General features: G+C 45.1%; 3 protein-coding genes across 3 annotated transcripts, besides 9 other annotated features; 1 reads left to right on the forward strand and 2 right to left on the reverse strand.

Moving 5' to 3' along the window:
• Positions 1 to 4,072: part of a mobile genetic element that runs on past the window's edge.
• Positions 1 to 4,127: part of a mobile genetic element that runs on past the window's edge.
• Positions 4,009 to 4,127: a long terminal repeat.
• Positions 4,073 to 4,129: a dispersed repeat.
• Positions 4,128 to 4,131: a direct repeat.
• Positions 4,132 to 4,137: 6 nt separating this feature from the next.
• Positions 4,138 to 5,419: a mobile genetic element.
• Positions 4,213 to 4,249: a tandem repeat.
• Positions 5,281 to 5,302: a tandem repeat.
• A 313-nt stretch (positions 5,420 to 5,732) lies between the features above and the next one.
• On the reverse strand, positions 5,733 to 7,720 carry EKO05_0000106 (uncharacterized protein; the record flags this gene model as incomplete). The annotated part of the gene is made up of 5 exons (XM_038936972.1): positions 5,733 to 6,453; positions 6,506 to 6,918; positions 6,980 to 7,089; positions 7,150 to 7,450; positions 7,505 to 7,720. The coding sequence occupies 5 exons, from the start codon at positions 7,718 to 7,720 to the stop codon at positions 5,733 to 5,735; spliced, it is 1,761 nt and encodes a 586-aa protein (XP_038802640.1).
• Positions 7,721 to 7,906: 186 nt separating this feature from the next.
• Positions 7,907 to 7,927: a tandem repeat.
• A 1,804-nt stretch (positions 7,928 to 9,731) lies between these two features.
• On the forward strand, positions 9,732 to 10,978 carry EKO05_0000107 (Mannan endo-1,4-beta-mannosidase; the record flags this gene model as incomplete). Its single annotated transcript, XM_038936654.1, has 2 exons — positions 9,732 to 9,890; positions 9,941 to 10,978. The coding sequence occupies 2 exons, from the start codon at positions 9,732 to 9,734 to the stop codon at positions 10,976 to 10,978; spliced, it is 1,197 nt and encodes a 398-aa protein (XP_038802641.1).
• A 57-nt stretch (positions 10,979 to 11,035) lies between these two features.
• EKO05_0000108 (uncharacterized protein) lies at positions 11,036 to 12,502 on the reverse strand (the record flags this gene model as incomplete). Its single annotated transcript, XM_038944618.1, has 1 exon — positions 11,036 to 12,502. The coding sequence occupies one exon, from the start codon at positions 12,500 to 12,502 to the stop codon at positions 11,036 to 11,038; it is 1,467 nt and encodes a 488-aa protein (XP_038802642.1).
• Between the last annotated feature and the right edge of the window lie 208 nt (positions 12,503 to 12,710).

The raw sequence follows: 12,710 nt of genomic DNA on the forward strand, positions 1-12,710 counted from the left end.
TTAATATATAACGCCTGTAAGAGAAGGATCCTTAGGTTGTCTTAATCTTAGGTTATCTCCACTCCTAGGAACTATTGCAGATCGTTTCCCCCTATAACAGAGTATTTGTTAGTAATATAGCTAAGGGCCTTCTCTGCCTTATGTCTTCTAGTTAGGTAATAAGCTATAATAATATCGTCTATATAGAAGAAGATAGTAACTCTATTCTTAAGTAAGCAGCAGGGTTTATAGGGAATAACTGCGAATCTATAGCTTGTTAGAGTAGATGTAAATTCCTTCTACTAGAGGAGTAGAGAGATTCTTAGTCTATATAGTGCCTTGTGTAGCTGTAGGACTATGCCTAGTTTCTAATGCCTACGTGGCATCCTTATATAGACCTCTCTGTTAATTAATACATAAATAAAGGCGTTTACAACATTAAACTACTTAAGTTCTAGGTTATGTGCTGCCGAAATTGCTATAAGCATTCTAAAGGACCTGCTAGCTAGTGTCGCTGCGTAGGTATCTTTAGAAGTAATGTTTTATTGCTAGTTACCTTAGACTACTAGTCGCGCCTTATATTTAAGTAGGTAGTAGTTCTTATTAAGCTTATACGTGTATACCTACATACAGTTAAGTATCTAGTATCCTACTGCCTTAGTCTTTATTAGGGGTACTTTAGACTATAACTTTATAGTCTAATAGCTGCTAAGGTGCTCTTGCTTAGCTTCTTTAAACCATTAGTGAAGCAGGTAGTCCTCTAGGTTTAATTGTGCCGTTAGCTCTGGTAGAAGTTGGCTTTAATAAGGCTTAAGCCCTTTTATTAGCATTTGTTTTAACCTAGCCTTATTAATATTGTTGCCCTAGTATGTGCCTATGTATCTGCCTTATGTGCTAGCTATAAATGCAGCCTTCTACTAGATAGTTTGTAAAGTTCCTTAAGATTGCGCTAGCGTTAATTCCAACTAATCAGCAGTTAACCAGTGCCACCTGCCAACTCCTGATTGGCTGTCACCTCTTGCTAACTAGAATAACAACAGCGTGTTTATTAATAACGTAACTAGTAGTAGAGTTAGAGGAGGGGTTAGATATATATGTCCAGCTTTCTGTCTATTATTATAACCTAGTTAATCTTCTGTAGTAGTTAAGTGTGTAATAGTGTTGTCCTTATAGAATAACTAGATTTTAGCCTTATTTTAGGGTAGAGGTAGAAGCTCTACGCTTCTTGTCTATATTGCTATTTCTTTAAGAGTGCTGTGCATAAGATTGTCTATTAGGTCCTAAGTCTAGCCACTAAAGACAGTATCCTTATTAAAGATCACATCTCTTATGCTAATAACTTTTACTAAGGTTAGAATCTATATCTAATATATGTTTAAGGATTAGTATCCTACTAGGTATCCTACCTATGCTCTTAGGTCTAGTTGCTAGAGTTGTGACTTTCCTTAAAGGGTGTTACTTGTAAGAGCAAAGGCTTTACATCTATATACTTTTAGATTTACCTAGTTTAGTTTCCTACTTTATATGTTTAGGCTAGCTAGTTAAGCTGTATAGGTGAAGAACACATTATAGGGTGTTTTCTAGTTATTTAATAACCTTAGTGTTTAGTTGTGTAGGTACACTGCTGCCCTTACAATCTCTAGCTACATTTCCTATAGTAGGTTTGCGTCTAATCTTATAGTGCGTGCCTTATCTTTTATTACACCCCCTAAGCGTTTAGCACCTCTGTTCTGTACTTAGGTATCTAGTGCAGAAGGCTTAAGCCTAATTAATTATGCAGCGCACTATCTTAATACTTCTAGTTTTGTTGTAGTAATTTCACTATCACACTTAATTACCTTAACCTAGATCTTATATTGTTTTAGCAGGAATTGTGTAAGAGTGTCTAGGAAGTAGATAATTATCTTTCCTAGTCAATTATCTTTAAAATAGAAGTCCTAGAGGAAGCTAGATTGCCTGTTAACAGCAAGTAATTAGCTCTTTTCCTTAGTAAAGCTTCCCTCTTTATATAAGTGGAAGTTAATTGCTATGCATTCTCCTAGTCCTTTATTGCTTGTTTGTGGTATTTAACTAATTTGCCTCTTAGTCTTAGCTTGTCTGTAAGCATTATATTAGACTGTAGTAATACCCCTAACTCTTACCCCCTAAGATTGTTAGATAAGGTGCTTGATAGTAGCAGCTCTAGGGTGCCCTATTCGCTTGTGCTATAGCAGAGCAGTAGCAGTCTTAGGTGTTTAGCTTTATGTTAATTTTATTGCAAATGCTGTCTGTAGCTGTTCCCTAAGTACCTATTGTCTATGTTGTTTATCTAAGGATGTGATAGCTATGTTGTCTACTCGTCTAAGCTGAGTTAGATCTCCTTTTGTGTCCCACCAGATGCCCTGTTAACGTAGTTGTTAGAAAGAGACAAGATTGCAAAGTATGTCTAGGCACCATGCTACGTTGTGTAGTTTAAGAGTGGTTAGTTAGTTTGTGTTTAATAGATAGAGATAGAGGGTGCCATATCCCTGTATCTATACCTAGGAGTTTCCTACCTATAGGTAGTTGTTTAATGCAGGTAGAGTAAGGTCTTATATCCAGTCCTTGTTGTTTATAATATAGATAGTTAATCCTAAGTTAAGGATAAAGGAGTTTCTAAGAGGGTAGCTTAGTAGCTCTATATTGTATAATTCTTTAACTAGACTTATATTAATTATTAATATCTTCTGTCCCTATAGTTATCCTAGAGGTGCCTCTAGTGTTTAGGATGTTTTAATAGCTAGTGTCTTAGTGCAAGCTCGTTTTGCAGATCTAACCTAATCTTAAAGGTCAGCATTTTGTTCCATCCTGAATTGTACCATCTTAGCAATTCTATTACGTAGGGTAAACTATTCTAGTGCTTTATCTTTGTAGACATAGTAGCAATCTTCTAGTCTATAGCGTTGTCTATAAGCAGGGCATTTTGCTCCTCTAGCTGCTGCTGTATCCCCTCTTAGGGACTGCTTAGATATAGTTATTTAACCAAAGTTCTGTTTTTAACAAGGTCTTCCCTAACTCCCCTGTGTAGTAGGAGTAGATAATGCGTCTTTAACAACATAAGAGGCGTCCCTGTCAGTGTCTAGGGTGGATTCACTACTAGCAGCAAGAGTTAAGTTGTTCCCTGCAGCAAAGGCGCCCCTTTACTATCTCCCCTTAGGGTAGTACTTGCTTATATGCTCTTAGAAGCGTTTTATTATTTCTTTATAAGTTATATTTTGTTCTTATCTGCTATAGTCCTAGAATGTTATTGCCTAGGTTAGCGCTATCTTTATTACTAAATCTAAGAAGTCTTAGACAGTGTCTTGTATATTATATATTTTAGCAACACCCTCTATTTTAGCGTTAGTTGCAGCATAATTATACTTAAGGAGCTAGGTATCCCAGCTCCTAGGTTGTCTTATTAGTTTAAGGGCTGCTAGGTATTAGTGGCGTACGCGTAATTGTTCTTCTTTAGTATTAATGCTAACTATATATTTAAGGCTAATAAGCTATATTTAAATTAATTTACCTAGTTAGCAGCAGTTCTTTATAAGGTAAGGTAATACTAAGCTTTAGATAAACATGACCACCTTGTCTAGGTTAGCTTGTTCCTTGTAGTAGTCTCTATCCGCTATCTTGTAGGATTTAAGGCAGCTCTTCTAATAGTTATTATCTTCCTTCTATGCCTTTAGGCTGTTAGCTAATAGTTTAGATAGGATTTTAGGAAGCTAAGGGTTTCCTTGTTTATTATTGCTAAGGGCTGGCCTCCTCTTATAGTTAGTAATGTCTAGGGCGTTAGGCACTTATAGCTTAGTCCTTAGAGGAATAGTCTGATTTAGGTCTATCTTCTCCTATACGTCGAGAGAGGCGCAGCAGGTCTGTAGTTAATGCAACTAAGGTGTGTAGGTTGTGTAATCTATAAGAATTATTGTTAAATTGCGCATAGTTAATAGCAACATATTAAAAGGGTATTTTTAGTAGTGTTAGTAAGACTCTTAATTGTTAGATAATATGCTTAATGTGCAAAGATAATAATAAAGGTAATTAATTAATAATTATCTGTCTTAATGGCTCATTTTATGTGTGTGTGCCGCTAGCCCCTAAGTTAACCGAGGTTAACCCTAAAACCCTAACTTGGCTCGGCAAGGTCGGTTATCTAACAGGACTACAGCAGCTAACTATAAGACAATTTGTGCGTTTCTAGAGTTATTTAAGCATACTTAGATTAAGCTAGGTATATAGTATAAAGACATATAGAATATAGATAAGACTAGTATTAGTCTTAGGGTATACACTAATACTAGAGTAATTGCTAATTTATTAAAGAAGAAGGCTTATATTAAATTACTAGAGAATTGTAAGTAGGTATTAATCCTAGAGACTATCTCTGCTACTAGCACTAAGCTCTAATGCCTACTTATCTTTAAAGGCAAGCATCTACAAACTACGTGGTTTCTAGTATAAGGGGTACCTAATTAGCTCTACATAACGTTAGAGAATAGATAGACGTTAAATTTAATTAGATTTAAGTGGCTATAATAGATATTTATACTAAATACTACACCTTTATAAGGTAGGTAGCGGCTACTACTATTAGATAGCTATAGCTCCTACACTCCTATTAACTTTATATAGACTTGCTAGCAGTATTAGATCTATCTTCTGTACCTTCTACCTTACGCCTTACACATCCTCCAGCCGCTAGATCTAGCTCTATTCTCTATTGTTAAAACCTACTACTGTAGTTAAATCTAAGCACTCTTAGCACTTAATAACGCAGTACTTATTAAGAAGGAGAGGTTTGTTACCTTATATAATAAAGTAAGAGAGGAAGGACTATCTAAAAAGGTTATATAAGCTAGGTAGAAGGCTGCTAGCTTATGCCTATACAACCTAGACCTAGTACTACTCTTATCTTAGATATTAGGCTAACCTGTTACGCCTCCTCTATCTACTTAACCTATAGATAACATATTTACTATGCCTTAGAGCTTACAGGCCCTTTATAGGGCTTATTAACAGCTTCTTTTATTAGAATCTCTCTCTTAAAGCACCTGTGTGGTGCTTTAGCAAGGTAGGTAAGGCTATTGCTAGCGCTAACACTTATGCAGCTTAGTTTAAATCTAAGAATTAATAACTTAAATATTAACTAGATAGTACTAGGGTTACCTGCTTAAGAAAGCGTGTTTAAGTTAACCTAAATAAGCGCTATAGTAACGTTAAAGCTATTAAGGCTGCTATTAATTAGGCAGCAGCATTAAAAGCTAAGCAGGTATTATGTTTAACTAAATAAGAAGCTTAAAAAGTAGTAGTAGTAGTAGTAGTACTTACGCTTTAGTCTATGTGTACAGAGTAGCAATTATAAGCGTTATTATTAAACAATTACAACTCTAAATAGTAAGGCTTACTTTAGTTAGGTGGCTAAAAACTATATGTGGCTGAAAAGTATATGGACTAGCTTAAAATAAAGGAGCTCCTTGTCCTTTAAATCTGTATTTCTACTGTTAAAGACTTTTCTTACTATTACGTATGCGTATAGAGAATCAATCTCTAGAGTTAGAACTATGTTTAAAAACCAAGTGTATAACAACCGTAATGATCAACTTAGTAGTATTTAAGCGTCCTAAATACTATCGATTGTTATACCCGTCATTTACCTTGCGCATCGACGCACGTTGAAAGTGCCATGAGATCGTGAACTGGCCATTGACCTGCGCAATGTAGGGTTTGGGTACATAAAGATGACAGAATCCATCTCATTCTTTGATGCCTTTCTCATGTAGCTTCTCTACTGGCGCATCGATCTGGCCGTTCATCCGCTGTTTCATGTTGTCGATGAGCAAGACACAGATTGTGCCAAGCGTGCCAATCACTGCGCTGATGATAAAGATGAGGCGGATGGAATCTGCCAGTGCTTGTTTATAAGTTGCCGCACCGATAGCAATGATGCTGGGCGTCGCTCCAGCCACTGCCGACAAGGCGGAAGGATTATTGGAAGTTAATGCCTGGATGAATTCTGGTAGCGAGGACACAGGAAGTCCAGCAGCGATGACTGCTTTCGGGATCCTGGCTGGAATAGCCGAGCTCAAGCGCGCTTTATAGATTGCGGTATAGATGGAGGTTGTGATCGAGTTGGTAAGTGCTCGAGAAGATGTTGCAACAGAAGTTGCAGTGGCGATCAGACTGTGCGGCACGGATAGTTGCACGCCGGTCATGATCATGACCACAGGTGATGCGAACCCAATTCCCGACAGACCCGCGAACGCCACGGCATTGAAGTCTGTGCTGGGTTGTAATGTTGCGAATCCAACAACGCCTGCGGTCCATATCATGAAGCCGCCAAACATAGGCCACCGTACATCTCGGTAGTAGGAGGACAAAGCAGCCCAGATCGGTGTACATATAACCATAGCGACCCAATATGGCGTGCCTCGTGCAACTATTTTGAGAGGGTCCGATTCATACAATGCTTGGGTCCTGAGAGCTTCTTAGCACGTACATCAGAATCGCCCGAGGGCAAAGCACTTACAGAATGGGATAAAAGATGGTGAACGAGATGAAAATAATGGCTTCAACAGCAAACAGACCTGTACAAATAGCGAAAGTGCGACCGTTGGGCTTTCCGGGTAGGAACAAGTCGTGATGAAGAATGCCGCTGTTTGTGCCCTTCCACTCATATACGCCGAAAGCAATAACGAGCACCCCGCCAACGACTATGGTAGCAATGACTCTTGAATTATCCCAGCTGTACTGGCCACCGCCCAGATTAAGTCCAACAAGGATAAGTGTAACGGCAGCAGTCAATAACAAGCTGCCTAAAATGTCGAGTTTTCTTAATTTTTGCACCCAGCTTAATGAGTCGTCTTGCGTCTTCCGTTTGGGCGGGTTGTAGCCGAAAAAGATGCTGATAAGACTGGCTGCCCATAAGGCCATTTCGATCCACTACATGGTGCTATGTCAGCTCTGAAAATCTTGCTGTACGTTGATTGACCTCGTTGCTTACCCAGTACTTGCGCCACCCACGCACCGGGTCAGCCTCGACCAAAGCACCTATGATAAGCGGGCCAGATACAGAGGCGCATGATGCAGCCATGTTGACGATACCTTGAGCCACTATTACTGTACGTTAGTGTGACACAATCGTGGGGGTCAGAACCCCGATGCGAAACTTACTGGGCCTCCACTTATTCGGCAGTATTTCACTTGGGATGGCGTACAACAACGGCGTAGTGGCATAGCCAAATCCCTTGATCGTCTGGCCGACGATGACCCTCGAGATACTGGATGAACCAGGAACGATAGCGCATCCGATGACACCCATCATACAGCCAATGAGCAGTATGTTCTTTCGAGCCTGGAATATGTCCGAGGCGGATGACAGGATAGGGCCTATGGCACCACATACCAGGTTGGGAGCATTGGGAATCCATGTCTGGGTGTCTGGTGCGTTCAGAGAGTTCCCAATAAAACTTAACTAGTTGTTGTATGGCATTAGCTTGTGTTCAGCGTCGAGGAGAAGTGAACTCACCACTGCTGGAGGGGCTTGGAGAGAAACGACAGCAACATAGTTGATGAGGCCCATGGCCAAGAGCGCAACATAGGTCCGCCAATGAATTTCGGGTTCGAGTTCTGCGTCCTCATATCCGTGCTCATGAGAGCTGGTATCGCACTCGTTGTGGTCTGTCATACCCTTTTTGTTCTCTTCAGAGGGGGAGATAGCCTGGACAACTGAATGGGACGACATGATCACTAGACAGCATTCGATTAGCCAAAATCTATTACGATTGATATTGTGCTCCGATTCTCATCTCCTGGTGGTGTGATGGACATTTGTACGATCTTATATAATGATTTCGTGGCTATATATCATACAACAGGGTGGGGACACACGAATCGATATTGTGATAGGCATTTCATCGGGTATTCGGATGGCGGCGGCGGCGGCGGCGGCTCCACAAAAGGGTACTACTTGCCAGACAGACAAACATCATGAGAAGCGAGAGCTTAGGGGTGAGACATGTAGAATCTGGGACCAAAGAAATGGCCGCTTGTATGGGTGTTGGCTCAGAAATGACAAGCATACGAAGATGAGTCTGTACAGAAACAGACCGGCTCGCTTCCACGTCCGAGCACTTAGGTAAGTACGCGGGGTACGAATGTGCCACCCTACTGACCCACCAGTTCGTTGCCACCCTGAAATTCCCAGGGGGCCTGGCATTAACCTTATCAACAGTGAAGAAGGTCCTCATACCGGTATTGGCAGGAAATCCTAGGCGTGTAACTGATATACTAATAAAAATTTATAATGCCAGGCGACATGTGCGTACCCACCCAAGAGTTCGCATAGGGTTTTTTTACCTAATAACACCCGGGACAATGATGTATTAGATGTGCCGACAAGCAGGTGATTGGTCAGCAACTACCACAGGTATGGTTCTCATGTATTGGCCTGCATTCTATCATCTAAACTGTCACATAAGCTGTCAACGAGCTGTTAGTTAGCTGTTAGTTAGCTGTCAACCAGCCGCAAGTAGCCAGTTGGAAGCTTTCGCTTGAGTAGGACATGTTTCCAATTGTCCTGACACGAATCTGGGGTGGGTGCGTGCATATCGCCATGCACCAATCAGACAATTTACTATCGTATTCTTAATTTGGTGTAAGTCTCTACAGGTTAGTTGTTACACTATTCAAACATGTGTACCCTAACGTTCAAGTATCTGGCGAGGCATAAGATTCACACCTTCTGTCCCATTTCAATCGACAGTCTCTAGTGAAACTTGAACCTGCCGCAGCTATCTACCTATAGGTTCGATTCAGACATACTTTGCCTGTTCACCAAGCAGACTTCTGGCACATGCAGTCTTTACAAAATGGGGACAACACTCTGTTGTCATGACGACGAAGTGACTCTAGAAGAGCAGGAGTATGCGGCACTTGCAAGCGATCAAAGATCTCATTGTGGACGGTACCTGGATTCGTCGAAGAACAGGTTCGTTCTTTACTGGCCAGTCTTGCCAGATCATGGAGAGCTGACACTCACCTCATGTAAGGTTTTAGTATCCATGAGGGCTTTGTTAGTCAAGTCATCCGATTTTCTTGATCTTGGTTTCCAGAATCTGGCCATCGCATCTCAAGCTCCTACTTCGTCGAACAAATCTTTCACTATACCAACCCAGCAATCCCATATCCCTCACGATATCAGCCACGTGGTATCACGCATTAGCTCGTACGAAGGGCGAGTACCAAGGCCAAGCCGGTTACCCTCAGCGACACGGGGTTGAATTTGGCCAAGCGCTCTCCGGACTCAAAGCAGCATGGGATCCGTCTTTCGCTCAGTCTAGTCGCGGCTCCCGTAGTGTCGCCTTCAGGAATCGACACACGCATTTCTCAGTGGATGCAGGTCCGCAGTTCCAGGACCCACCACAACTGGCTCGACAGTTGGTGCCGCCAGGTTCGCTGAACGGGTTTCTTCCCGCCGTCCATCATACCAAGTCCCGGGGATCACTATCGGGCAGAACGCGCCAATGGTCTTGCAGTACTGTTTCCTAGCTCATGGGGGCCTAATATAAAATACTGGGGTAAATGGAGCCTTGGAAAGGAGCGATCTAGCTGTATAGTGCTCCGCGCTCAATACGGGCAAGCGTCGTCTTGGCCTACGATTTCACAAAGTATATATGTAAAGTCGACCAAATGCACTTGGACTGTATCGAGGCTGCTCGCTCTCTCAGATCTTGACGTCAGATCCAAGGAATAAGATGCGCTGCGACGTTGCCATTACGGCGTTTCTGGCTTCCGGCGCCACTGCCGCAGCTGTGAAGAAAGGATTTGTTACTACCAAGGGTACTGCCTTCAAGCTTGATGGCAAGGACTTCTACTTCGCTGGAGCAAATGCCTACTATTTCCCTTTCAACGACGTGAGTCTTCTGCGCACAAGTCCCAATCCTCTCGTTCTAACAGTATCCAGCTCGCCGCCGATGTCGAGAAGGGCATGGCAGCAGGCAAGAAGGCTGGTCTGAACGTATTCCGCACCTGGGGCTTCAACGACCGTAACCGTACGACCGTTGCCGGTGGTCTCCCCCAGTACGGTGGCGAGGGCGCTGGCCCTTCGCCCAACGTGCTCCAGTGGTGGAACAACGGCACCGCAGAGATCAACCTTGCTCCCTTTGACAAAGTCATCACCGCTGCGGAGAAGACAGGAATGAAACTCATCATCGCCCTCACAAACAACTGGGCCGATTACGGCGGCATGGACGTCTACACGACCAACCTGGGCGGCAGGTACCACGACGACTTCTACCGGGATCCCAAGATCAAGGCCGCGTTCAAAAAGTACGTCAAAGCCATTGTGCAGCGCTTCAAGAGCTCCAACGCCATCATGGCATGGGAACTCGCCAACGAGCCCCGCTGCGGCGCCGACGGCGTGCGCAACCTCCCGCGGTCTGAGAGCTGCACGCCCGCGACCATCACAGCGTGGATCGACGAGATGAGCACGTACATCAAGAGCGTGGACAGAGAGCACCTCGTGACATGGGGCGGCGAGGGGGGCTTCCACGTCGCGAGTGACGACTGGGCGTACAACGGCGCCGACGGCGGCGACTTCGACCGCGAACTCGCGCTTGGCAACATCGACTTCGGCGTCTTCCACAGCTACCCGGACTGGTGGAGCAAGACGGTCCCCTGGACGGTGCAGTGGATCAAGGACCACGCGGCCGCGGGCCGCAGGGCGAAGAAGCCCGTCGTGCACGAAGAGTACGGCTGGCTGACCGACGACAAGAGGCTGGAGTACCTCGGCAAGAGCGATAACCAGACGCGCGCAGACGTCCTCGGTCTCTGGCAGAAGACGAGCTTGAAGGAGAAGATGAGCGATATGTACTGGCAGTTTGGATATAGCGGGTTCTCCTACGGACGGAACCACGACGACGGGTTTACGATATTCCTCGAGGATGCGGAGGCTACGTCGTTGGTCTATGAGCATGCGAAGAAGGTCAACGCGCTGAACTAGTAGACCTGGAGCTTATGGATTGCTGGTGCGAATATAGACTTCGCCTCTTTAACGCTCTCATGCAGAGCACTTCCTCTTCACCATTCTACCATCACCATCCCGTTTCCAACCTTTTTTCTCCTTAGTTGTTAGAGCCGAGTCTTTCCCCTGGTCTTCATTTGCATTAGATATCACCCCCGCATCATCAGCGATGTAGCCACTGACCTCACCATCGGAACCAGACAACGTCTGTCCGAAGAACGCCGTATCCTCCGGCAGCATGGGACCCAGCTTCTCGAACGGACCGACACTAACCTTCCTAGTAGCCAGATTGGACTGGCCACCGAGCTTGGAAATGTGTGGCTCTTGCGCTGTCTGTCCGCGGGACAAAACAGTTACTTCCTCACGCGCAATCTCTCCATCTCCGTGCTGCTCGAGCACACCTCGAACCCACCAAGGCCCCCGCCCGACACCCAGCGGACTCAGCCTCCCCCGCGTCTCCAGCCCCGGCATATACATTACCTCCAGCGTATCCCCCGCGTTCCTAAGACGCGGCACATCCTTCGTGTCCGGCTGAGGATTCTCCGCGATCTCAATATTCACGCGAAGCCCTTTCGTATTCCTCTCCCTGGCAGAAAAAGCCTTGGGCGTACACACGCGATCAGCCCTGGCCTCAAGCTCCCGGATGACGTGTCTCCCGACACATTCCCTCGTCTGCAGCGCCCGCTGCACATACACCGGCACATCACGCACCAGATGCGCGAAAGCGCACACATCCGGTACGGCAGGCTGTCCCAATCTCACGGCGAGCTTATCCGCGTACTTGTTAACAGCTGCTTCGTATGCGTTTGTCGCGGGTTCGTATTTATCTAGACAATTGGTGAGTTTGGTAAAGGTACGTAGGCGTTTGGCTGCCTGTTGGAGCTTGGTTCCCACCAGGCCGAACAGCTCCGAGAAGAGTGGTGTTGGGACGCGGAGGGCGATGTATAGATCTAGCGTGTGCAGGAGCTGTGCGCAGGCGCTGAAGGCGCGGATGAAGAAGGTGGAGTATTTGGTGGTGCCGTGGCTGAGGAGGAGGGTGCGAATGTACGAGTTGCGAATCGCGCCCAGGGCGCTCTTGAGGTGCGATGATCGATGTGTAGATAGAGTGTCGAATGCTGCCATTGCGGTTAGGGATTCTTGCTCGCATGCTAGGAGGCAGTCACGTTGGATGGCGAGTTGCTGCAAGTCGTCTTCTGCGTACTCCCCAACTTCCTCTACAAGAGAGGCGGTGGAGTCGGGCAGTGCAGCATCCAAGTCGAGATTTTCCTTGCAAGTGTCGCAAAAGTCAAAGACTGCGTTCGTGTGCACGACCGCACCGTTGCAATCCCCCCCAGTGAGGTTCTCAAGGTCGTCGCCGAGTGGAAAGCACGATGCGGGTGCGCGGTGGACACCCTGTTTCAGCTTGAACTGTGTGGCTTGGGGACAGAGGAGAGTGTGCTCGGGCGAGGAAGAAAGTACAGAGTGATCGCAGCTGTTCCAGACGATGCGTGTGTATCGGCACATTGTTGGTGCTTTCGAGCCAGCTTGGATGTAGCGGATTCTGATCAGAGTTCAACGTGGATGGCTTTTGGTGTCACTGAACTCGCGAGTAGTGTGTGCGGTGGAGGGGGTTGATATAGTCAGCATCAATGGATGCAGAGACAAGCTTGTTGAAAACACAACTTGATGCGCACAATGCGAGACCGCCCGCTGTGCACAACGTTGTTGGCAA

The sequence above is a fragment of the Ascochyta rabiei genome, chromosome 1 (assembly GCF_004011695.2).
Source record: "Ascochyta rabiei chromosome 1, complete sequence".
Taxonomy (NCBI): Eukaryota; Fungi; Ascomycota; class Dothideomycetes; order Pleosporales; family Didymellaceae; genus Ascochyta; species Ascochyta rabiei.